This window comes from Pagrus pagrus (genome assembly GCF_965226575.1).
Source record: "Pagrus pagrus genome assembly, chromosome: 14".
Lineage (NCBI taxonomy): Eukaryota > Metazoa > Chordata > Actinopteri > Spariformes > Sparidae > Pagrus > Pagrus pagrus.
In genome coordinates, this window is record NC_140198.1 from 13,416,787 (window position 1) to 13,442,599 (window position 25,813).

The window sequence follows — 25,813 nt, forward strand, 5'->3', positions numbered from 1 at the left end:
AAAAAAATAATGTTCAAGTTGAAGTTGAGGAGTGCCTAAAGTTAAAAAAGAAATGAAGAAGGTGGCCTCTTCCACTCTGTGACTGAGAAACTAAGGGTACGACCAGGGCTAAGTGATAATTCAATATTATTGTTTACTGACATTTATTAGCATCATTAAATCACAATAGCATAATATTGTCATTTTAAAATTTCTGTTTAAATTGTGTACTGTAGATCCAACATTCTTAATAAAGAGACAATAACTGAAATTATTTACCATGTTGCAAAAAGTTTTAAATCATCATCAACAAAGCTCGACCCTGTAGTGTTGAGCAAAGTGTAGAAATTCAAACGTGTCTTCATCAAAGGTTAGAGGTATAGAAAAAGTAGAGCTCCTGTCAGTCTTCTTTGAGCTGTCAAACCAAAATGTATTAATCAATTACCTATTTTATTTTATTCATTAATTTTTTTTCTAAGCTATCATATATCTAAAAAATCTGTCAAATCAAAATGAGATGTTTGTTTTGAACGTAGAGAATCAGTCTCAGTAAATAACCGACAGCTCTCCAAGGATCAAATTAATTTCATTGATACGGTATTGCACAGGGCCATCCTCCCAGAGTATAATAGCACTGTCAACAAGTCGCACATGCAGCCATGTGCATGCTGCTTTAAGGAGTCAAAATCACAAGTCGGAGCCAAACGAGTCTTCACAGAAAATCTGGTAAGATTCACTGACTGACTTGTGGCACATTAATGCGTGATTCATCTGTGACCTGCTGAGAATATATTGTATTGATACTGGTTGGTTTGACTGTGTTTCATGAGAATTAAATGTAAATTGTGTATTTTATTTATGACCCTCTTTAAAGTCTATTGTCTAATGTTGAATATTATGTGGTTTCCCTGTTTTTTAGACTGGAGAGCTGAGGCTGTCCTCCAACACACAGGCTGTGGAGTTCAGTGATGTCTTTTCTCAGGACTGTTTTAAACGACTCTCTCATCATTCATCCTCCAGGCTTCTATATCATCGGATTTGAGACATTTCCCTTCATCAATGTATACTTCATCTTTCTAGCTTTTGTTTACGTGGTGACAGTGCTCTTTAATAGTTTAGTGATCTGTGTAATTGTCTTTAATCGTTGTTTACACACTCCAAAATTTCTTGCTGTGGCCAACCTCGCAGTGATTGATGTAATCCTGAACACATGTACTATTCCAGGCATGATAAAGATATTCCTGGTTAAGGATAACTTTGTTCCATTCAACCTGTGTTTGGTACAAATGTTTGTCTACTATATGTTTGGGACTTTGGAGTCATATGCACTCGCTATACTTGCCTATGACAGGTTGATCGCAATATGTTTCCCTCTGCGTCACAACTCCATCAACACATTGCGGAGCATGACTTGTGTTGTCGGCATGTCTTGGTCTTTTTCTCTTGGAGTCATTGCATTTGCGACAGGTATAATGACTCGACTGTCTTTTTGTAATTCTGTCAGGGTGTTCAGCTATTTCTGTGACTATGCGCCTGTGTTCAGACTGGCTTGTAATGATTTCACAATGCAGTGGTCTGCGGCTACTTTGCTTACTTTCTTGCTGCTGGTGGGTCCCTTTATTTTTATTCTCCTGTCTTACATCAGCATCTTGGTGACTGTGTTCAGGATGAAATCTTTAGACAATCGGGTGAAAGCTTTGGCCACTTGTGTTGAGCATCTCATCCTTGTTGCTGTGTTTTACATTCCTCTCATTACCATTTTTATTGCTGGGTTTTATCTGCGTCTCATCGACCCGGACCAGCGTGTGCTGAGCCTGTCACTGGCCTCTTGCCTCCCACCCTGCATCAACCCTATTGTGTATTCTTTGAAAACTAAAGAGATCAAAGTCAGAGCCCTGGCACTAGTGAAGAAAAATAAAATTAGCACAGACCTACGTAAGAGCAAACCTCGGAGAGGTAAATGAAATGTCACAAAAATGAAGGCTCTGAACATTTGTATAGTGGCCTGGGCTCTTTTTGATCCAGTCTTTCACTTTGATTGTACATGTGTTGTGTTGAAGGTTGTGTGATTCACAAAAGCTTTAACTAATGTTCCTCCCACCTATGACCTTTATATTTTTGCTGTTTCCCATCTTTTCATTTAAATCCAGATTATTCCCCATATTGGGGCAGTTTGTTTGATTGTGTCAGCAGGGGTGTTTTCAAAATGTATGTTATGCAACTTTAAAAAAACAAAATTTGACACTTAATTTAATTTATTTAAATGTAATTACATTTTTGGATTTCATTTTTACGATAAAATGTTTCGTCAACTACTGAAACTACAGAAACTACTACAGAAACTGAATCGCTACTGTAGCAGATTTTTTTTTCAAAAAATATTGATATATTCACACGTATAAATACTGAATAATTACAACGATTTAAATGCACATTTTCTGCACTATCAATACACACATTATTTTTAATGGCTTAAACCGAAGAGTGTCCAAAAAAAGTGTTTTATTTAATGTTAACTACAGTCTTTCTGTTGTTTTGTGCTACTAGACAAGAAAACGTGTATCTCATTTTCATGTTTTAGTCTTGTTATATTTATCTTTTATTAAAAATCTTAAATTTTAAGCCCTCAGTGTTGTGTCCATTTTTCCCCATGGTACCGAATACTTATACTTTTCAAGATATTGTATCGTAGTTAGATATTTCAGTATCGTGACAACATGACTAGCAGGGCAGCTATATGAATCACATCGATGCATCACTTTCAGAGGAGCTGAATCTGTTCTATATCTGTCTCAAATTTTAATGATTTATCCTCCACCTGTTTGCTTTCTGATATCATATGGTGTCCCCCTCTCTCCTAAAGTAATTGTTGTAAAAACTTCTACTTTTTTTATTCTTTTTTTTATTAATAGCACAATGAAGTTATTATACCAGTTTATGATTAACCTCAAAGCACAAAAATTGAAGACATAATCTTGGTTAAATATAAAGCTAACACTGATTTGAAGCACGGGACAAGAGGCACTTCAATATGATTTCATGTGAATTTCATGTTTGACAAAAAATGGCTGAAATGTTTAAAATAAAAACAAACAAGGCTCCAACTGCTAAACTGTCTTCCTCCTTTTTTGCTTCAGATATCCTGTATATGTGAAACTGCAGTTTGCTTTACAATCTGTACAGTGAACGACATCCTCTGTCCTTAGACCCTCGATTCGAGTGAGGAAAAACGTGGCATACTTGAATACAGAACACCATTTTGTAACAGGCAATCAACTTAAGGCACATTTTACAGGTGAGCCTTGTAGAAAACCATATAGGTTTACTGTACTGTCCTGAGAGAACTACTGTATGTATCCCTACAAAGTTTTAGAGGTCAGCCCTGTTTTCAGGTTTGTGATGAGACATTTTCAAGCTAATCCGAGAGGGTTTTAAATGGCTTATTTTCTCAACCTGTAAAGGAACACTTAATCTTTCAGTTTGTCATAAAAATTGTAATTCAGAAAAAACAAATATGAAAATAGGTGGTTTTCACAAGAAAGGAAGGAGGAAAAAAATTGTCAGAAAATTGTAGTGACGTAAAAAGTACAATATTTGCCTCTGTAGTGGAGTACAAGTATAAAGTTAAATAACTAGTACATTACAAGTACCTTGAATTTCATGTTGTTTATCTACAGGACGCTTCATTGTCCGTTGCGTTGTAGCTAAGCAACGGAACCGATGCACGTCGGAACTATTTTACGGTTACACTTTGGTCCTCTGCTCACATACGTCCTCCGTGTTACTGCTTGACAGCCGACCGTGTGGCTGGTTATGAAAAGTCCAGAGTTGTGCAGGTTGTAGACACTTAATGTCAGTGTCTCGACGAACAGATTCACCCCGAGAGAACAAACAGGTAAGAAGAAGGTGATGCTAAGCTGCTGTAGCTGTAAGCTAGCTATTAGCAACGTTCTCCACAATGTTAGCTAACTTAGCATTTGGTCACGTTGAGGGGTGTGTCTTGTACCGAGGTTAGTTAGTTTTAGGTTGGATATACGACAGACACTTACTGCGGAGACACCCAGCGGCGCCTCTAACTCAGTTCCGGCCCGTGTTGGCAGCAGGAGGAGGATAGGAGGAACAGAAGAAGCCGTAAAATGTAATCCAAAGAGGTGTGTCTTATGTGACCTGTGTTGTGATACATTTTGGCATTGGTTTGGAGTCACTGGGTCACATGACATGGGAGCTTAAAAAAAAAAAAAAAAACTGCTTAATTTTCATAATAAATATTCATATAACATAGAAGTGTAATATAAACAGGTGTGTCTTATTTGTCTGTTGAACTGGTTGAGTTGGAGCTTACTTTAACTGTTCACATTATATGTTTTGAATATGTTTGTGAATAGCTGTATAGCAGTCATATGTAATGGAGTAAGGACATTTCTTTCCCTCTGAAAAGTAATGGAGTGAAAGGGTAGAGTTGAATAGCCTAAATGTAAAGTACAAGCAATGCATTGAAATGAATCCAAACCACAAAATGTAATGAAACAGAAAAATTATAATTGATCTATTGGTTGTCTGATATTATTGGTCTATCACAGATATATCAGTATCGGTATATTTGTCCCCTAGATTATAATGCATAAAAAGATGCTTGGGATAATTTTTGATAATTCTATTCACAGTAAGTTTACTTTTTAAGTGCACTAGTGTCATTTTCGACAATAAAGTTCATCGTTGAGCTGTACTTAAGTGAACTTGCATATCTGTAAGTGTTTGATAACCACATTTGAGGGATTAATCATTGCAACAACAAAAAAAAAGTCTATTGGCCAATATATCGATATTAGGATTCTTTTACTTCCAAATATTGGTATTGTCATCGGCCCAAAGAAACAATTATCAGTCTGGCTCTAGTTATAATAAAATACTGTAGTCCTGCAGAGATGTCCACGTCTACAAATCTTGTTCTCCACATGGAAGTTTTTTCCAGTGAAAGTGAGAATTGTTGTGCAAAAATCATCCCCACTAATCGTGAATCATATGGCAATCATAATATCTGTCAAAATAATCTCAATATGATTTTTTTTTTCTTACCATATTGTGCAGACCTACCTAAAATTGTACTTACAGATATAGTCCTGTTCAATCCTTGAGTAAATATACTTGCATTCAATCACTGCCAATGCATTAAGATGGTTATAGTGCACAAATGACATAATTGTTGAAAAATAAATGCTTTTTCATAAGTATATGCTACTGTATTACAAAGGGCCTTACAAGTAAGGACAGTTTTACAACACACACGACTATGATGATGATCAAGATGAGAAAATATGATGAAAACTATAAAGTAACATATAATTACTGATGAAATGGAGCAGTAACTTATCCAGTGTCTAAATAAGCTCTCTCAAAATTCTCAAAAATACTATTTTAAACTAGTTAAATTACTGCAGATGGAGATTTTGAGACAAGTTTAACTACTACCAGGCCGGAACAGCAAAGGCATGCTGAAGGAACTCCGAGATGTTCTGTGGTTGTCTCTTAAACTGTATTATCACTTGTTTATTAATAACATCATGTGTCATCCTCTGCAGACCCGCTGAGTCAGCACCGTGCATTGAAACAGGATGGCGTCCCCTTCACCCCATGACCGCAGCCGTAAAGACGATGACGAGGATGACCCTGTTGAACGGATGATATCCCGCACTGGCTGTGCTGAGCTACACTATGCAGTGCAGGAGTGCATGGCTGAACACCAGGACTGGAGAGTGTGCCAGAGCCAGGTCCAGACTTTCAAAGACTGCATGATGAACTTCCAAAATGCTCGGAAAGAACAGCTGAGGAAGCAGCAGACGGCCTCCACTCAGTCTGCTCCCAGCTGAATAACAACACCCCACACTCATACTAGAGATGTAAAGACTGTACATAATCTAATTATTCAGGGGAAATAAACAAGTATAAGCAGCTACAACATCCTGTTTTGGACATTCATTTAAGAAGTGTCTTTATTATACAGTTTGTTCACCAGAGAGCGCTGCAAGATTAATTTTGTTTATTGTAAACTGTCCTGCTCAGTACATATCTTGATCTTGGTCACTACTGATCTTAAAAAAACAAACAAACAACTTTAAGGAAGGAACAAAAATAATTATTTGTGCTTTGTTGATGGAAAAAAAACCCTTATCTTTTTACTTTGTTGATCTGCTTAAAATCCAGTATGGATCCAGTATTCATTTTGTTTTAAATTTGTCAGGCAATAATGCATATTTCATTAGTATAAAGGGAAATATATCTAGTAAACAGATTTCTTAATATACATTTATACTACTCATATTTTAGGGGCTTAATGGTGTCATTGAGAAATATTTCATCAACACATTATCTCCAAACAAAAGCAGCTAACAGATCTCAAATGAATCTCAGTTGATTTTAGGATTTAGCATGGATACTAGTTGTTGAATTATAGAATCACTGATTCCATTCCAGTATCAGTGAATTTAAATTCTCTGATGTTTCTTTTATTAAACCACTGTGAGGCGTCTATGGTCTACAATACAAGAAATTGAAGGAAACACATGGGCTTACTCCAGACACACACTGGGTGTCTCAGAGCACAACTGGAAAGAGGAGTGTGAGTGTGCCTGAAGTAAGCCCATGTGTCTTCTTTTTCTAAGTTGATAAGTTTTATTTCAAGATCACCTTGCATTCACCTAGAGTTTACTACTTCACAAACTAGAGCACCTGGTATTGTTCCCTCTTGCTTCTACAAGAAATTAAAGCTTTAACTGAATCCATGTTTTTTAAAGGCGTGTTCTGAGTCGTGAAATTCACTGTGTCATTATCAAAACAATAATTAGATGTTTGTTTTGAGCACAAAAAAGTTACAGTACAACCCTGCTAATTATGGATGGATGATGTCATTAATGGGTAATGCATACAGATTTTTCGTTATCTCAAGAGATCAATGAGGACAGTATTTCAGTGTGTACACACGTCAGACCTGCAGTCGTCTGTTTGCTGCTTTTGGATACATCTAACAGAGCTGCTGCTAAACAATCTCTAAGTGAACATCAGGTGAGCCACAGTCTTCTAGCTTACTGGGAATATATTCTGTATACTGCTAAATTTGAATGCGCTCTTCAAACTGGCATAAAGATTATAAATGTGATGTGATTATACGTATGATTCAATTTCCCTGTTCTTTAGACTGGAGAGCAGAGGCTGTCCTCCAACACACAGGCTGTGGAGTTCAGTGATGCCTTTTCTCAGGACTGTTTTAAACGACTCTCTCATTCATCCTCCAGGCTTCTATATCATCGGATTTGAGACATTTCCCTACATCAATGTATACTTCATCTTTCTAGCTTTTGTTTATGTGGTGACAGTGCTCTTTAATAGTTTGGTGATCTGTGTAATTGTCTTTAATCGTTGTTTACACACTCCAAAATTTCTGGCTGTGGCCAACCTCGCAATGATTGATGTAATCCTGAACACATGTACCATTCCAGGCATGATAAAGATATTCCTGGTTAAAGATAACTTTGTTCCATTCAACCTGTGTTTGGTACAAATGCATGTATACTATATGTTTGTATCATTGGAGTCATATGCACTCGCTGTGCTTGCCTATGACAGGTTGATCGCAATATGTTTCCCTCTGCATCACAACTCAATCAACACAGTGCTGAGTATGTCCTGTATTGTCTGCCTGACTTGGTGTTTTGCTCTCGGAGTAACAGCATTTGCGACAGGTATAATGACTCGACTGTCTTTTTGTAATTCTGTCAGGGTGTTCAGCTATTTCTGTGACTATGCGCCTGTGTTCAGACTGGCTTGTAATGATTTCACAATGCAGTGGTCTGCAGCTTCTTCTCTCAGTCTTCTGATCCTGGTGGGACCCTGTATTTTTATTCTCCTGTCTTACGTCATCATCTTGGTGACTGTGTTCAGGATGAAATCTTTAGACAATCGGGTGAAAGCTTTGACCACTTGCATTGAGCATCTCATCCTTGTTGCTGTGTTTTACATTCCTCTCATTACCATTTTTACTGCTGGGTTTTATCTGCGTCTCATTGACCCGGACCAGCGTGTGCTGAGCCTGTCGCTGGCCTCTTGCCTCCCACCCTGCATCAACCCTATTGTGTATTCTTTGAAAACTAAAGAGATCAAAGTCAGAGCCCTGGCACTGGTGAAGAAAAACAGAATTGGCATGCAACAAAAAAGGCAAAATAAAACACAGAAATAATTTAGGAAAAATATGTCAGTACAGTGAGTAAAGACCCTGAAATGTGTACTGTCATAATAATATGGGTCAGTTGGATTTAATATGAGGTTGTCAGTGTCATGAAAGTTATGAACAGGGTACAGTGCTGCAGACAATTTAACATAAACATGATATGTGTAATACACTGATGCTTCCCCGCTTATTGGGCCGTAGTGAGTCAAATGATCACTCAAGGTCTTAAACTTCATAAAATAATAATTGGACTATCATTTTACCACTTTTATGTAACATCTAGTAGTTGTAGTTGTAGTAGTTGTACTCCATGCATGTTGAAAAAAATGTCTTCTATTATCCTACACATCTTTGTTTTTACAGACACTGAATTTATTTTGAAAATCCTGATCATTCTAAGTGACATAACTGTATACTCAGCTTTTACTGTACTTCATCAGTGACACTTCACACACTTTTTCTGCATCAGTGGAGGAAGTATTCATGTCCCTTACTCCACTAAAGTACTGATACCATACTCTGAGTAAAAGTCCTGCATCAAAAATGTTATTTGAGTAAAAGTATGTAATTATAATCTGGAAAATGTACTCATAGTATTCAAAGTAAAAGCATATAATGCAGACACCTGTTCCTTGTGACTGCTATGTTATTATATTATTAAGTTATTAAGTCATGAATTTATTAAAAATGAGGGTTTTTCTGTTGTAGTTGGTTGAGGTGGAGCACATTTTGAACAGTTTTAGGACTGAAGATAAAGACTATTTTCATAATGGATTCATCTGCTTGGCTTGTAAAACTTCTGAATATAGTGAGAAAATGTTCAAGGTGACACCTTCACAATGCTTGTTTTGTCCAACCAATCCTACAAACCTGAAAATGATTAAAAAAATTAATTAAAATCATTAAAGTAATAAAAAGCTACACTTAGGCTTAACTTGTACAAACTGTTGTGTGGTTTGATAACAACAAAACATCATATTTCGTCATTTGTATTGTGTGTACGAATCTTAATTTGAAATGTAACGACGATGTCTACTTACTTATATTTAGTTAAGTAAAAAGTACAATATTTCCCTCTAAGTTGTAGTGGAGTAGAAGTAGGAAGTAACATGCAAAGAAAAGTACAATACTTAAAAAAATGTGTACTTAGTTGCTGTACCTACTTAATTAATGCCCCACCAGTACTTGTTTACTGGCAAAGATTTCATTGTTAAACTTTTTAATAGGTGCAAAAGAGGTAATTAGTCTCAAACAGTAAATGCATGTTTGTTTATAAATGCATGTCTGTTTAAGAGGTCACTGAGGCCATGGCAATCAGGGAGGCAGGGTGACTGAATTCACTAAATCATCATCAAAACAGTCATTTTTATGTTTGTTTTGAGATTAGAGTCAGCTGCAACCCTGCTCATCATGGATGCTGTCATTATTGGGGCATTGAAAGAAATTATTTCTCAGTATCAGCTGGAAGCTTTCTCTCAAGAGATCAATGAGGATAGTATTTCAGTGTGTCACAGGTCAGACCTGCAGTCGTCTGTTTGCTGCTTTTAGATGCAGCATCTAACAGAGCTGCTAAACAATCTCTAAGAGAACATCAGGTAAGCCACAGCACTGGTCTACAGCATATTAAAAAGTGAATGTGCTCATCAGACTGGCATACAAATTTTACAAATTATATGTTTTTCTCTTCGTCAGACTGGAGAGCAGAGGCTGTCCTCCAACACACAGACTACACAGAGCACAGGGCCGCCAACCTCTCAGAGTATAATTGTCACTGTCCACAATTCACAAATGCAGCCACCTGCATGCTGCATACAAGTCGGAGCCAAAGGATTCCTCACAGAAAATCCTTGTAAGCTCCACTGACTGACTTGTGGCACATTAATATTTGATTCATGTGTGACTTGCTGAGAATATAAACTGTAGATACTGTTTGGTTTGAGTGTGTTTCATCAGAATGAAATGAAAATTGTTTATTTCATTTATAAGCCTCCAACACACAGGCTGTGGAGTTCAGTGATGTCTTTTCTCAGGACTGTTTTAAACAACCCTTTTATCATTCATCCTCCAGGCTTCTATGTCATCGGATTTGAGACATTTCCCTTCATCAATGTCTACTTCATCTTTTATTTTTAGTGTTCAGCATGAAATCGGTCAGCAGTGGAATAAAGGCTCTCACCACTTGCATTGAGCACTTCATCCTTGTTGCTGTATTTTACATTCCCATATTCGTCATATTCTTAGTCAGGCTTTATGTGGGATCCATCGACCCGGACCAGCGTGTGCGTGCTGAGCCTGTCACTGGCCTCTTGCCTCCCACCCTGCATCAGTCCTATCGTATATTCTCTGAAAACTAAAGAGATCAAAACCAGAGCCCTGGCACTGGTCAGGAAAAATAAAATTGGCACATAACGTCATTAATATAGTTTCATTTGTGCCTAAAAAGTTCACAAAATGTTTGGTAACGTCTGACTTATTTATACAGAGCCTGTGTTGGAAAATCAAATATATATTTACATCTAAATAAGCATCATGATCACACAGTAATGATAAATCATATTCACTCCTCTGAGTTTCATGCAACCAAGCAGATGTGTGATTAAACTGCTGATGGTCCTGATTAGGTCATTGTTTCACAAGAGATCAGAGGTCATTCTCATCGGGTTGGGCAATTTAATTCACATGCACTGAACTCTGATTAATGCTGCACTAAGTGAATTGATATATTTAACATTTGTACACCAAGTATATTTACATTATGTTCTTGAGAATAGTGAACTACAGCAGATACCTCTGTCAGATCTTGTAAAAAGAGATGTGCTGAATGAAACATACATCAGACAGGACAAAAACTACACTGTGGTTATAAGATGAGTGCATGCCCTCTAGTGGGATTATGTGTACAGTGCAAGCTGTGCCATGAATTACACTCCATCTTTAATAATCTGTAACAGCACTCCATGAAAAACTAAGAAAATACATTAGCCACTAAGCAGCAAGTTCTGTTTTGCCAGATTAGATGGGTCAGTCCATCTGTCTCTTTTATTTGCTGCATGATCAATATCCTTATTTGACATGTGTTTCATTCTCTGCCCAAATACTGCATATCCTCTATGTATTAATAACTGATAGTGTAGATATAACAGTAGGGTGATCAGAGAAGCATAAGGGGAGAAACATTAATCACATTCTGAATAACTTTCTCTTAAGGTTAGCTATTTGGAAATATTATGAGTCGTTTTCTCCTACAACCTTTTTCAATAAATCATCCCCTTAAATTACATGTGAAACCATCCTATACCTTAAAACCCTGTTAACTAAAAAGGCAGAGGCAGCTAAGCATTTGTAACCCAGGTGAGATGAAAAATGGTTTGTAATTACTATGACACAGATCACAGCTAGTACAAAAGCATAAGTCCTGGTCTTATTTTCATCAGTCTCAGAACAAAAATCATCTTGTTCTGGACACCGGATACTGATAAAGCAGGGCATGTCATTATACAGCCCTTTAAATGCAAAACATTACATATGTCTAGCTAATTAATTATAAAATTAAATACACATGCAGGGAATAAGACCTAAAGATCAGATATGTAGATGCTTATGCTAAAATAGTGACAAAGTAGAACCATCCTGTCTCTGTTTTGGTTTATGAGTTTCAACTCTAATCCAGTGCTCCAGTAAAGTGCATGCAATAACCACTAGATGGTGCAAGACTCCTTCATGTTTCATCTCGAGCCTATAGCCTCCTCTTGTCAAGACAATGTACATCTGTAAAACATCTTGAATATGGATGTAGTAACTTTTGCTTCTGACCTTTGCATGGATTTTAATGGAAGTGGATTTATGATTAGTGTAGTGTGACTGCCTCCTTCAAAACAGTTGCACAGACAAATATCAGCCAAGACCAGACACAAGGCCTGGACGTCACAATATTTTAAGGTAGCTATATTGTGATACACAATATTTATAAATATATTTGGATGTTTTGAAAACTCCTCTTAAGCACTTCATAAATGTTTGGATCGGGCGATAGAATCAAATATCACAATATTTATGAAAAAATACCTTGATATATTGTTACAATATATGAGTTTTGGTGCTTTCTGAAATATCAAAACAATGAGATTTTTGTTAAATAATCAACAGTAATGTGGATATAATGACTAAGTGGTTAAAGGTAAGTATTAGAACAAATAGAACTGTCTCAATTCAGAAAACATCATCACTTTACTGTAGTGCAGCCTTTAAAACCAGGAAAAGACAACACTTGTGCCACATCAACATATATCAATATCCAAAGTCTAAGATGACAATTGGTCTCATATATCAGGGACTGACACGACACCTTGTTTATAAATAAGAACTCAAAGCAGCTCATGAGCCTGAAGCTTGCAGGTATAAGCCCCTCTCTGGAACTTCCCCAATTTCTGTAAACTTGTGTATAAAGAGACCATTACTGTAGGGCTGACTTCTCACTTGAGCCCTGCTTATTTTTTCTGTAACTTATTACAGTTCACTACAGTTACAGTTCTTCTAAAGAAGAAATTCAGGAGGTGCCACTCAGAGCTACAACAAATATGTCTTTACAAAATTAAATGTGGCCAAATAGAAATTTTAAAAGATAATTATTCTTTATTTCACCAGCTTTACACCTGACTGACTTTATCTTGTTCACATATGTTGATCTGTTCTGAAGTCTAAACGTCATTCACTATGAAAAATAATATTTTAATACATACATAAAAAATGTATTCTGAAAACACATCATAAATGTCAAACAATGGAGTGTATTTATTGCAAAATTTAAAACACAAAAATTTAGTTAGTATAGTTGTTTGAATCTTTTTTTACTTAAATTTAATAAACACCAAAAAACATTAGTTTGTTCAGTTATCAGAAGACAAAAGTACATCTGATAACTTGAAAACAGAAAACTGTTGAGATTCGATGGTAGTACCATCAGAGTGATATGCATGACCAATCAAACCACAAACAACAAAACAGATTAGGTGTTATTGTAAGATGTGAAAATAAATACAAGATATATTTCCAGATGTTAGAGTATGCTCCAACATGATAACATTTGACAAACAATCTTATGTCACATTAAATACTTTAGTCACTTATTTTAGAAGTTCATAACTACATTTGTACATGGTTTTTAATTTCAATGACATAATGTCATGATATACGGAGGCCCTGAGGGGCAGGTGAGAATTTTGTTGTAGGCTGCAGTACCCTGTGTGAGACAACAGCACATGCATGTCACACAATGAATTGCTTTAATGAACATACATTAGCCCTTAAATAACTACATAACACTCAACTTAAGAAAAGAAGCAATGAGTAATACTTATTCACATGATTTTCTAAAAAAAGATAAACATAAATTAGGGATGCTGGGTTTCTGATATAACTTTTGCAATTGTTGGGAAGGAAAACAATAATTTTGTTTCATATTGAGATGCACTTATGTACAATATGTCAACCTCAATTTTTAATTCACTGTCTGTCTATGCAGTCGTTCTGTTGAATGCAGTAATTCTTTGCACAAGCAGAGACTCAAGTCTTCTCACTGGGCTTATACATCGTAGGAAACACATGTTAATTGTGTGCTCACAGCATGGATAGTTCAATTCCGAGGGAAACTATCTTAAAAAGAAAAAAATCAAGATATAATTATTCTGCACACAATCACAAACAAACAATAATGTGTTGAAATCTCTTTCAACATAGCTGTGATCATGCAATACAAAAACTGAAATCTAAATACGTTTTAATTTTTTGTTGCAATTTTGGATTGTCCTCCGATTTTCAACAACTTTTTCAAAGATTGTTTGATTTCTTGTGTCTGCAGAACATAATCACAAACAAACAAAAAATTAAGTTCATTCAGACTACCTCTGTTTGTATGGTGTTGAAATCTCTTTCAACATAGCTGTGATCATGCAGTACAAAAACTGAAGTCTAAATACGTTTTAATTTTTTGTTGCAATTTTGGATTGTCCTCTGATTTTCAACAACTTTTTCAAAGATTGTTTGATTTCTTGTGTCTGCAGAACATAAATGAATGGGTTCAACATGGGAGGGATGACAGTGGCCAAAGACAGATTTATGATCCTAGCATTTGGATGTATTGATGCCCAAAAACGATATACAAATATGATGGGCAGGTAATAGATTGCCACTAATGAAAGGTGGCCTGTGCAGGTTTTGAAGGCCCTCACTCTTTCCTTAGCTGTGGAAATTTTTGTCAAAGCATAGCCAATGCCGCAGTAACTTGCCAAGATAAATACTAGTGGGATCCAAAGAACTAAATTTGATAGGGAACTAGCAATTAAATAACTGGGAGTAACATCGTTGCAGCCAAGACGGTATATTGGGCCATGGTCACAGTAATAGCTCTTAATAACCACAGACTTACAGAAGGAGAGTCTCGTAAGAAAGCCCACTGCAATGAGTATCAGCGTGATGACCAAGACCCAGAAAGATGCAATCAAAGACAGCATGAACCTGTTGGTCACCTTCACTTGATAATGCAGAGGGAAGATGATAGCTATCAGTCTGTCATAGGCGAGTGCAGCCAGATTGAAAGACTGCATCGAAATGCAGATGAAGCAGAAAAAAAAAAAAGTCAAGCAGTCGTTGTAAGGAATGTAGCGATGGTTAAACAGAAAGATGTCAATAACCTTTGGCACCAGGGAAGAACTACTAAACAGGTCCACAAAAGCTAGACTAAAAACTGCTATATATTTTGGAGCTCTCAGGTTGTGATCCAAGATAATTACAGTCATCACAGTCATATTTCCCATCACTGAAACAATATAAACAAAAAGCAGAAAGATGTAGTAATACTTAATATAAGGTATGCCAATAAAACCACTTATTATAAAATATTCAGGACGCACAAAGGTGATGTTTCTTCCTAGAGCTGAGTTGAAAAACTCCATTTAAAGCCAAAATGTCAATGTTTTACTGTTTGGAGGGCAGTGCTTCATGTAGAGTCCTGTCCCCTCCTGTGACTCAGTCAGAGTCCTGCGTTGTCTTATGTAGACTGAGGTAAGCTCCTCTCCCTCTCCTTCTTTCCGGTGCAAGGGCTTTAATTGCAAGTTAGAAGTGATCTTCTGTGTCTCTGTCAGCTATAGCACACTGTCTGTTCCCCTGTGTAACAGTTTCTCTACCTGAGCCAGAGGCCCTACATGGGGGTGTTTCAGACTGATGATGCTGATACTGATGATGATGGTCCATTTGAGGCGCTCTATATGTTATTCAAAATAAGCAAAACAGAATTAAAAAGATATGAGAAACACGTAACATATTGCACTTCTTTGGGTGACACTTTCTATTTTGAGTTCATTTGTTTTTGTATATTTTGAGTTTGACTGTTGTGAAGAGAAATCACAGTTCAACTGAGGCACCAGCACAAGGAACTGTACATTAAGTGGTTTCAAATGGGTGATTAAACAGACAGTTTTACCATCATGTATTTGGATGATAGTTAAAGTCTTGAGCATCATCTTAAATTAATTTACGTCCATTTTGTAAGAATGTCGTAATTGATGAGTTGGGAATGAGACTCAAAAATCAACTTTTTTACAAAATGGACCTTTGACCAATAGTTTTTCAGATGTATATTAACACATTATTGATTCTAACAGTAGAGCTTCATGACTTTTCAACCATTATTACAATATCTGCTTGCATTGAACTACTATTGTTTGTTTTTTTCTCCTTAGGGATTCTCTCATGATTTTAGTTGTTCGCAAAATTTTCCATTATCTGCATTGAAGGTGCGAATGTGTTACAGATTGTAAAGCCCTTGTGATTTGTGATTCTTGGCTAAATAAATTAAATTGACTTGACTTTACTATCATTAATAAAAAATAACATTATATATCAAAAATGTGAAATTTATGAGGCGCTATGATCTAGAGCTGCCATTACTTTCATGTTCTTATAAGAACAAGAAAGTAATGTCAGCTGTAGGCATTACAACAGTTTTAATAATCAGATAATAATAATGATATCACACTGATTTCTACCATAATTTATTTTATTTTAATTAGTATAATTTTTTAAAATATTTATACTGTCATTTTTTTTTAAAAATTCCAAATTCAAAGATGAGATGTGAAAGATGTTACATTAAAAAATTATTAAGTGTTTATTATTATTATTATTATTTTTTCAAAATAAATATTATAAATTAAAAATGAATAAAATCTACATCACAATAGCAAATAGCACCCTGATAGCTCATTTGGTGTGTGCTACCCATGTACAAAAGCTGAGCCGAGGTTTGAGTTCATCCTGCAGCCTTTCACTAAATATTGTCCCCAATCTGTCAGGCCATTTTCCTGACACAATCTCCAGCAGTCCAGTAAAATAATTAAGGGTTAGGGTTAAAACAATTAAACAAAAGCAATTGCAAATCTATTTTTCTAGATGTAAAAAGAGCATTTAAGCATTCTGAGAAACAACACAACATTTGTTAGGATAAACAAGATATCATTGATTTTAAAATTCAACTTCTTTAAATGGTATTGACTTTTCAACAAAGATAGAAATTAATACAAAATTAACTTCCACAGTAGAAGTGATACTCCAACTGGGTCACATGCATAGAGACAGAATGCAGACTTACAGGTTATCTCAACAGTTTCAGTGAACGCTGCTTTTGATTTTAAACCCTTTTAGAAATAAAAAATAAACAGCACAAAGAACAAATCTGATTTTTAATAAACAAATAAAGAAACACTTGGTAAAAAATTATATTCACGGTCATTTTTCACTTTCTGCCACAATTACTTTTGACAATGCTGAAAACTTTGTAGATCAAAAAGGTCTAGCTTTAAGGATTTTCTACAACTACACAAATCTTAATAGATGCATCATATGTCTTTAGACATTCCTATCAAAACTATAAAATCTAACAGTTGCTTTCTTTGAAATCAGTTCTTCTTGGATGGAGCTTCAATCATGTAGCCAGACACAACAGTCTTACATTAGTGGGTGTTAGCTTTAAAAAAAAAAAAGATTGATTTCAAGAGTTGTTACAAAAAAATATATGCCTGATTTTCAAATGTATTAAAATATAAATTATATTTAGTTAATTCATAGTCAATTTGGGTGATGTTAGAAAGAATAGTAATAATAATAAGAAAAGCTTTACTATTGCCAACTTACTGTAAATAAAACAACAAAAAAAATGTCACATTATGATTATTTTTTTCACAGTTATTTTGTTTTTTCTTCCGATCTTTAATAACCTTTTCACAGATTCTTTGATTTCTTGGGTCTGCAGAACATAAATGATTGGGTTCAACATTGGAGGAAAGACAGAGGTCAGAGACAGGTTTATGATTCTGGCGTTTGGATGAATTTTTTCCATTAATGTAAATGTAATTAACAGTGGGATGAAATAGATTGCCACTAATAACAGATGACCTATGCATGTTTTAAAGGCCTTCAGTCCTTCTTGAACTGTGGCCACTTTAGCCAAAGAACAGCAAACATATAGGTAACTTAACAAGATGAAAACAAGTGGAAGCCAAAATATAAGAACTGGGTACAAACAGCTAATGGCATAATTGGGGAAATGGTCATTACAAGCCAGCCGGTATATCTGACCATGGTCACAGAAATAGCTGTTAATAACCACAGAATCACAGAAGGAAAGTCTTGTCAGGAGGCAAACTGCAATAAGTACAGCAAGTATAATAAACACCCAGAAAGATGCAATCATACAGAACATGAACCTGTGCGTCACCATCACTCGATAATGCAGTGGGAAAGTGATGGCTATCAGTCTGTCATAGGAGAGTGCAACCAGGTTAAATGACTGCATAGAAAGGCAGGTGTAGCAGAAAAAAAGGAAAGTCAGACAGTTGTTGTAGGAGATGTAGCGATGGTTAAACAAAAAGATGTCGAGGAGCTTCGGCACCAGAGCAGAGTTACCAAACAGGTCCACAAATGCTAGATTAAAAACTGCAATATATTTTGGACTCCTCAGATTATGATCTAAGATTATTACAGCCATTACAATAGCGTTTCCCAGCACTGAAACAATATAAACAAAGAAGAGAAAGACATAGTAATGATGTATATTTGGGATACCGGATAAACCACTTATTATGAAATATGCAGGACGCACAAAGGTGATGTTTTTCCCAAGAGCAGAGTTGAAGAACTCCATTTACTTGTAAAACTGTCCACAGTGTAGTATTTTATGTTGAGAAGTGTCCTCGTCCTTGTATCGGCATCAGAACAGTGTTGGAGGGTCCCTCTCTTTCTGGTGACAGAGGTCTAACGCGGTTTAACTGAGGCGGGAGTAGCTGCAAACAGAAATAGTCTACCTCTGTATTTCCCTAATATATGGTCAATGTCTTTTCCCCTGTGTCTAAGTGACTGCTCATCAGACAAACCCACTTTAAGCCATTTTACAGACTACAGTCATGTAATACACTGATATAATATATAACTATAGAGTACTTATGACACATTTTTTGATTTTTGGAATTTTATTTCACTCAGTGACCATTCAATTGGTTTTCTGATTGGATGCAGTTTTTTCTATAGAGTTATTTCAAGAAGAGACAATAATTAAATATCTCTGGCTAATCATTCAGCTGTATTTTCTAATCCCTATAATGACAAATAAACCTGAACTTAAAGTTCCCATGAAATGGCTGGTGGAGCACTTCTTGCTTCAGTAAAAAGAGGCAAGTGAGGGATATTGACCAGGACGAAGCAAGACAGCCTCCAATATAATAGGCCATATTTGGCAATGGTGCCCAAGGGCTGAGTCAACATATACGACTGCTAGGTGCAGGGCTAACCGAGCTAACTTGGCAATGGCAGCTTCATTTAGTTTTTGCAACAAGGCAACCGGTGTCATCAGAAAACTCAATAAATCACCACCATTTAGAAACAAGTAAAGTTGTCTCTCCAGAGTTGAGATAGAGCAGCTGAAAGGACAAAACCAGAACATATTTTCTGCATAAAACATGATCAAGCTGCTCTTCTGAGTTTGTGTCAAATAAGGTCAATGTAGATACCGTGTCTATTTTACCTAAACGTCTGGCCCTGGCTCTGGTCCTGGAAAAAATCCATAAGATCAGCCCAGTCAGGTTTTCAGGTCCAATCACATTAATAACCTACTTTTATCAGACAATGCTGTGAACCTTTCCATTTTTGTTTTCCTTGATTTAAATACAGAATTTGAAACTTCTGAGCTAACCTGAGCTTGAACAGGCTGTAACTTGAACCGACATCTACTGATTTAAGTTAAGGATGGACTTTCACAGTGACTGTAGGCTCTCTATCTCAGAGCCTCTCTGCTGGGTCTCATGGGGTTATGTGCTTCAATTAATCGTGTTAATGATATACTGCCTCCTGCACATCTTATATATCATAACATCAGGTTCTGCTTTCATACATATAACACATCAACCTTTACAAACTGCGACAAAAAATTGCTTAATAAAAATCTGTTCTCTTCATTACTTAGCTATTACTTATCTTCAGCAGACTCGACTACTGTAAAGGTATCTTTACACGACTCTCTAAAAAATCCATCAGGCAGCTGCAGCTGATTCAGAAGGCTGCTGCTCGAGTCCTAACAAGAACCAAAAAAGTAGATCACATCACTCCAGTTCTCAGATCTTTACACTGGCTTCCTATCAGTCAAAGAATAGATTTCAAAATCCTTCTGTTGGTTTATAAAGCAATGAATGGTTTCGGGCCAAAATACATTTCTGATCTGCTGCCACGTTACGAACCATCCAGACCTCTGAGGTCGTCAGGTTACAAGTCTGCTTTCAGTCCCTAGAGTTAAAACTAAACATGGAGAAGCAGCATTCAGTTATTATGCGCCACATATCTGGAACAAACTCTCACCTCTTTTAAATCAAGGCTGAAGACCTTTCTGTTTGCCACTGATTTTCACTGAAGCAATTTTAAGGCTTTGAACTGCATTGTGACTTTTATTTTCTATTCTTGTCTCTTTTAAACCCATTCTATTTAATCCTACTTTCCTATTTCTTAACTTGTTTTAATGTTTTGTTTTAATGTATTTTAAATGCAATTTTTAATTTATTTTAATGAAATGTTTATGCCCCTGTAAAGCACTCTGAGTTGCCTTGTGTCTGAATTGTGCCACACAAATAAACTTGCCTTGCCCTACTGCATTTCGGACAACGAAGATAACACAAATCAATGCATGCTGCAATTACATACTTAAACTTAGCTTCATGATTGATCAAGATACCCTCAATTAAACTGCCATCCTTGATGATGACAAGCACCTCTGGACAATTATGTCAAAACATTTTTGTTCACTTTTCACAAGAATTCACAAAAAAAGATCACAAAAAAAGAAGTCTGGCTTCTCAGAATCTACGCTTTCCTTTACAATAAAATTCTTCAACAAAAGTCAGTGTGTCCCTGAGTGGCGGGAGAGGTTTTAATGCAAAGTAGTATTAAAAAACACAGAAGATTAATTCAAAAAAGAGAAGCAAACAAGAAAGCTACAAGATGAGATCTTGTTTTTAAATTAGGTATTACTATGAGGTACCACAAGAAAGCAGGAAAACATTGCAACATTTGATTGCAACACATTTTTCTGAAAAATCAGCTTCTCTCTATGTTTTACATTTTGCCCCAAAAGGTGAAAGAAAACAAAATACATTTTAAAATCTCAAACAGATACAATCAAGACAACACATGCAGATTACATGAATGTATTTACAGTATTATAACCTTGCAGCTATCAAACAACAACGGTCTCAATAACGTGGGTCCTACATGTCATTCTGTCTAGTTATAACTGTCAGTGCTGTCTTTGAAATAGTTATTTGATTTCAGTAATCTTTTAAATATGTCCTGCTTGATTTCAAGGTTAATAATGATGTCATTCATACAGATTACATTCTAATGAATTTCATGTTAAACAAGTATTTACAAAAGATGTTGCTTCGTTGATTTTATCATTTTTCATGTCCCAAACAGAAGAAGAGGAAATTATAGAAAAGATCATTTTATGTTTGCTTTCTTTGCCATAATTTTGTGTTGCTTTCTGATTTTAAACAGCCTTTTCACAGATTCTTTGATTTCTTGTGTCTGCAGAACATAAATGATTGGGTTCAACATGGGAGGAAAGACAGAGGTCAGAGACAGGTTTATGATTCTGCCGTTTGGATGAATTTTCGAAGACATTGTAAATGTGACTAATATTGGGATGAAATAGATTGCCACTAATGAAAGATGAGCTGTGCAGGTTTTAAAGGCCTTCACTCTTTCCTGAACTGTGGCCACTTTAGACAATGCATAGGCAATATATAAGTAACTAAATAAGATGAACATCAGTGGAAGCCAAAGAAGAAGAACTGGTAATGACATACTAATAGCATAGCTGGGACTTCTGTCATTGCAGGCAAGCCTGTATATCTGACCATGGTCACAGAAATAGCTGTTAATCACTACAGATTTACAGAAGGAAAGTCTGGTAAGAAAGCCAACTGCAGTGAGTACCAGCGTGATGACCAAGACCCAGAATGATGCAATCAAAGAAAACATGAACCTGTGGGTCACCTTCAATTGATAATGCAATGGGAAGATGATAGCTATCAGTCTGTCATAGCAGAGTGCGACCAGATTAAGAGTCTGCATAGAAAGGCAGGTGTAGCAGAAAAAAAGGAAAGTCAAGCAGTCGTTGTAGGGGATGGAGCGATGGTCAAACAGAAAGATGTCAAGAAGTTTCGGCACCAGGGCAGAGCTACCAAACAGGTCCACCAATGCTAAGTTAAAAACCACAATATATTTTGGAGCTCTCAGATTATGATCCAGGTATATTACAGCCATTACAGCTGTGTTTCCCAGCACTGATACAACATATACAAAAAAGAGAAAGACATAATAATACTTGATGTTAGGTATGCCAATGAATCCACTTATTATGAAATATGCAGGACGCACAAAGGTGATGTTTTTCCCAAGAGCAGAGTTGAAGAACTCCATTTACTTGTAAAACTGTCCACAGTGTAGTATTTTATGTTGAGAAGTGTACTCTTCCTTGTATCGGCATCAGAACAGTGTTGGAGGTTCTCTCTCCTTCTGGTGACAGAGGTCTAACGCGGTTTAACTGAGGCGGGAGTGGCTACTAAGAGAAATAGTCTACCTCTGTATTTCCCTAATATATGGTCAATGTCTTTTCCCCTGTGTCTAAGTGACTGCTCATCAGACAAACCCACTTTAAGCCATCTTACAGACTACAGTCATGTAATACACTGATATAATATATAACTATAGAATACTTATGACACATTTTTTGATATTTGGAATTTTATTTCACTCAGTGACCATTCAATTGGTTTTCTGATTGGATGCAATGTTTTCTATAGCGTTATTTCAAGAAGAGACAATAATTAAATATCTCTGGCTAATCATTCAGCTGTATTTTCTAATCCCTACAATGACAAATAAACCTGAACTTAAAGTTCCCATGAAATGGCTGGTGGAGCACTTCTTGCTTCAGTAAAAAGAGGCAAGTGAGGGATATTGACCAGGACGAAGCAAGACAGCCTCCAATATATTTGGCCATATTTGGCACCTGGTGCCCAAGGGCTGAGTCAACATATATACGACTGCTAGCTGCAAGGCTAACCGAGCTAACCTGGCAATGGCAGCTTCATATAGTTTTTTCAACAAGGCAACCGGTGTCATCAGAAAACTCAGTAAATCACCACCATTTAGAAACAAGTAAAGTTGACTCTCCAGAGTTGAGATAGAGCAGCTGAAAGGACAAACCAGAACATATTTTCTGCATAAAACATGATCAAGCTGCTCTTCTGAGTTTGTGTCAAATAAAGTCAATGTCGATCCCCTGTGTCTATTTTACCTACAGTAAGCGTCTGGCCCTGGCTCTGGTTCTGGAAAAAATCCGTAAGATCAGCCCAGTCAGGTTTTCAGGTCCAATCACATTAATAACCTACTTTTATCAGACAATGCTGTGAACCTTTCCATTTTTGTTTTCCTTGATTTTAATACAGAATTTGAAACTTCTGAGCTAACCTGAGCGTGAACAGGCTGTAACTTGAACCGACATCTATTGATTTAAGTTAAGGATGGACTTTCACAGTGACTGTAGGCTCTCTATCTCAGAGCCTCTCTGCTGGGTCTCATGGGGTTATGTGCTTCAATTAATTGTGTTATTGATATACTGCCTCTTGCACATCTTATATATCATAACATCAGGTTATGCTTTCATATAACACATCAACCTTTACAAACTGCGACAAAAAATAGTTTAATAAAAATCTGTTCTCTTCATTACTGGATTCCGGACAACGAAGATAACATGAATCAATGCATTCTGCAATTACATACTTAAACTTAGCTTCATGATTGATCAAGATACCCTCAATTAAACTGCCATCCTTGATGATGACAAGCATCTCTGGACAATTATGTCAAAACATTTTTGTTCACTTTTCACAAGAATTCACAAAAAAAGATCACAAAAAAAGAAGTCTGGCTTCTCAGAATCTACACTTTCTGCTTCACAATAAAATTCTTCAACAAAAGTCAGTGTGTCCTTGAGTGGTGGGAGAGGTTTTAATGCAAAGTAGTATTAAAAAACACAGAAGATTAATTCAAAAAAGAGAAGCACACAAATAAACTACAAGATGAGATCTTGTTTTTAAATTAGGTATTACTATGAGCTAACACAAGAAAGCAGGAAAACATTGCAACACATTTTTCTGAAAAATCAGCTTCTCTCTATGTTTTACATTTCGCCCCAAAAGATGAAGAAAGAAAACAAAATACATTTTAAGATCTCAAACAGATACAATCAAGACAACCCATGCAGATTACATGAACGTATTTACAGTATTATAACCTTGCAGCTATCAAACAACAACAGTCCCAATAACGTGGGTCCTACGTGTCATTCTGTCTAGTTATAACTATATCGTGCTGTCTTTCAGTAATCTTGTAAAAATGTCCTGCTTGATTTCAAGGTTAATAATGATGTCATTCATACAGATTACATTCTAATGAATTGTTAAACATAAAGTATTTACAATAGATGTTGCTTCATTGATTTTATCATGTTTAATGTCCCAAACAGAAGAAAAGGAAAATATACACAAAAGATCATTTTATGTTTGCTTTCTTTGCCATAATTTTGTGTTGCTTTCTGATTTTAAACAGCCTTTTCACAGATTCTTTGATTTCTTGTGTCTGCAGAACATAAATGATTGGGTTCAACATGGGAGGAAAGACAGAGGTCAGAGACAGGTTTATGATTCTGCCGTTTGGATGAATTTTCGAAGACATTGTAAATGTGACTAATATTGGGATGAAATAGATTGCCACTAATGAAAGATGAGCTGTGCAGGTCTTAAAGGCCTTCACTCTTTCCTGAACTGTGGCCACTTTAGACAATGCGTAGGCAATATATAAGTAACTAAACAAGATGAACATCAGTGGAAGCCAAAGAAGAAGAACTGGTAATGACATACCAAGAGCAAAGCTGGGACTTCTGTCATTGCAGGCAAGCTTGTATATCTGACCATGGTCACAGAAATAGCTGTTAATCACTACAGACTTACAGAAGGAAAGTCTGGTAAGAAAGCCGACTGCAGTGAGTACCAGCGTGATGACCAAGACCCAGAATGATGCAATCAAAGAAAACATGAACCTGTGGGTCACCTTCAATTGATAATGCAGTGGGAAGATGATAGCTATCAGTCTGTCATAGCAGAGTGCGACCAGATTAAGAGTCTGCATAGAAAGGCAGGTGTAGCAGAAAAAAAGGAAAGTCAAGCAGTCGTTGTAGGGGATGGAGCGATGGTCAAACAGAAAGATGTCAAGAAGTTTCGGCACCAGGGCAGAGCTACCAAACAGGTCCACCAATGCCAAGTTAAAAACCACAATATATTTTGGAGCTCTCAGATTATGATCCAGGTATATTACAGCCATTACAGCTGTGTTTCCCAGCACTGATACAACATATACAAAAAAGAGAAAGACATAATAATACTTGATGTTAGGTATGCCAATGAATCCACTTATGATGAAATATGCAGGACGCACAAAGGTGATGTTTTTTCCAAGAGCAGAGTTGAAAAACTCCATGTCAAAACTTTCCAAGTAAGTCAGCACTGTCTTCTGTAACGGAGACAGACACAAGCTCTTCTCTCTCGTTGTCAGTCTGATGATGAAGCTCTGACAAGCTTTAAATGTTTTGCCATCCTCTTGGTCTAATCCCTTGAATCTATTGCATCAGACAAAAACATTTTCGAGCCAATGAATTTATTGTATATATGAAATCTACTCACAGGATTCTTTGATACAGCTTTAAATTAAAAGTCTAAAAAATATTTTTGTAATTTTTATTGTCTTTCTGTCTTTGACCTTTCAGTTAGCTCACTGTTTTGAATGTGTGAATATATAAAGTCATTGTGAGAGGATAATGATTACTGAGCCCAATGAAGGGATAACAATCCGGTAAATTTGAAGATGTAGCATTTTTTAGACCCAAGCACCTGACAGTGTAGGGCCTGGAAGGTTGTTCTGGTGTTCAGTTCTTTTAAGTATCTAATTTCGTGC

The 25,813-nt window shown here is 36.3% G+C and overlaps 6 protein-coding genes across 6 annotated transcripts; 2 read left to right on the top strand and 4 right to left on the bottom strand.

Annotated features, from left to right (window-relative positions):
* Nucleotides 1-934: 934 nt before the first annotated feature.
* On the top strand, nucleotides 935-1,969 carry LOC311269404 (olfactory receptor 1M1-like). Its single transcript, XM_084373539.1, has one exon. The coding sequence runs from the start codon at nucleotides 948-950 to the stop codon at nucleotides 1,941-1,943; it is 996 nt and encodes a 331-aa protein (XP_084229665.1). The 5' UTR covers nucleotides 935-947; the 3' UTR covers nucleotides 1,944-1,969.
* A 3,877-nt stretch (nucleotides 1,970-5,846) lies between these two features.
* Nucleotides 5,847-8,822, top strand: LOC311270033 (olfactory receptor 2AT4-like). Its single transcript, XM_084374654.1, has 2 exons — nucleotides 5,847-7,038; nucleotides 7,171-8,822. Exon 2 carries the CDS (start codon nucleotides 7,220-7,222, stop codon nucleotides 8,207-8,209), a length of 990 nt encoding a protein of 329 aa, XP_084230780.1. The 5' UTR covers nucleotides 5,847-7,038; nucleotides 7,171-7,219; the 3' UTR covers nucleotides 8,210-8,822.
* Nucleotides 8,823-14,178: 5,356 nt separating this feature from the next.
* On the bottom strand, nucleotides 14,179-15,150 carry LOC311269050 (olfactory receptor 6C4-like; the record flags this gene model as incomplete). The annotated part of the gene is made up of 1 exon (XM_084373029.1): nucleotides 14,179-15,150. The coding sequence occupies one exon, from the start codon at nucleotides 15,148-15,150 to the stop codon at nucleotides 14,179-14,181; it is 972 nt and encodes a 323-aa protein (XP_084229155.1).
* Nucleotides 15,151-17,411: 2,261 nt separating this feature from the next.
* On the bottom strand, nucleotides 17,412-18,395 carry LOC311269051 (olfactory receptor 6C4-like; the record flags this gene model as incomplete). Its single annotated transcript, XM_084373030.1, has 1 exon — nucleotides 17,412-18,395. One exon carries the CDS (start codon nucleotides 18,393-18,395, stop codon nucleotides 17,412-17,414), a length of 984 nt encoding a protein of 327 aa, XP_084229156.1.
* A 2,837-nt stretch (nucleotides 18,396-21,232) lies between these two features.
* LOC311269052 (olfactory receptor 52K1-like) lies at nucleotides 21,233-22,216 on the bottom strand (the record flags this gene model as incomplete). Its single annotated transcript, XM_084373031.1, has 1 exon — nucleotides 21,233-22,216. One exon carries the CDS (start codon nucleotides 22,214-22,216, stop codon nucleotides 21,233-21,235), a length of 984 nt encoding a protein of 327 aa, XP_084229157.1.
* Nucleotides 22,217-24,355: 2,139 nt separating this feature from the next.
* On the bottom strand, nucleotides 24,356-25,383 carry LOC311269053 (olfactory receptor 52K1-like; the record flags this gene model as incomplete). Its single annotated transcript, XM_084373032.1, has 1 exon — nucleotides 24,356-25,383. Exon 1 carries the CDS (start codon nucleotides 25,337-25,339, stop codon nucleotides 24,356-24,358), a length of 984 nt encoding a protein of 327 aa, XP_084229158.1. The 5' UTR covers nucleotides 25,340-25,383.
* Nucleotides 25,384-25,813: the final 430 nt, after the last annotated feature.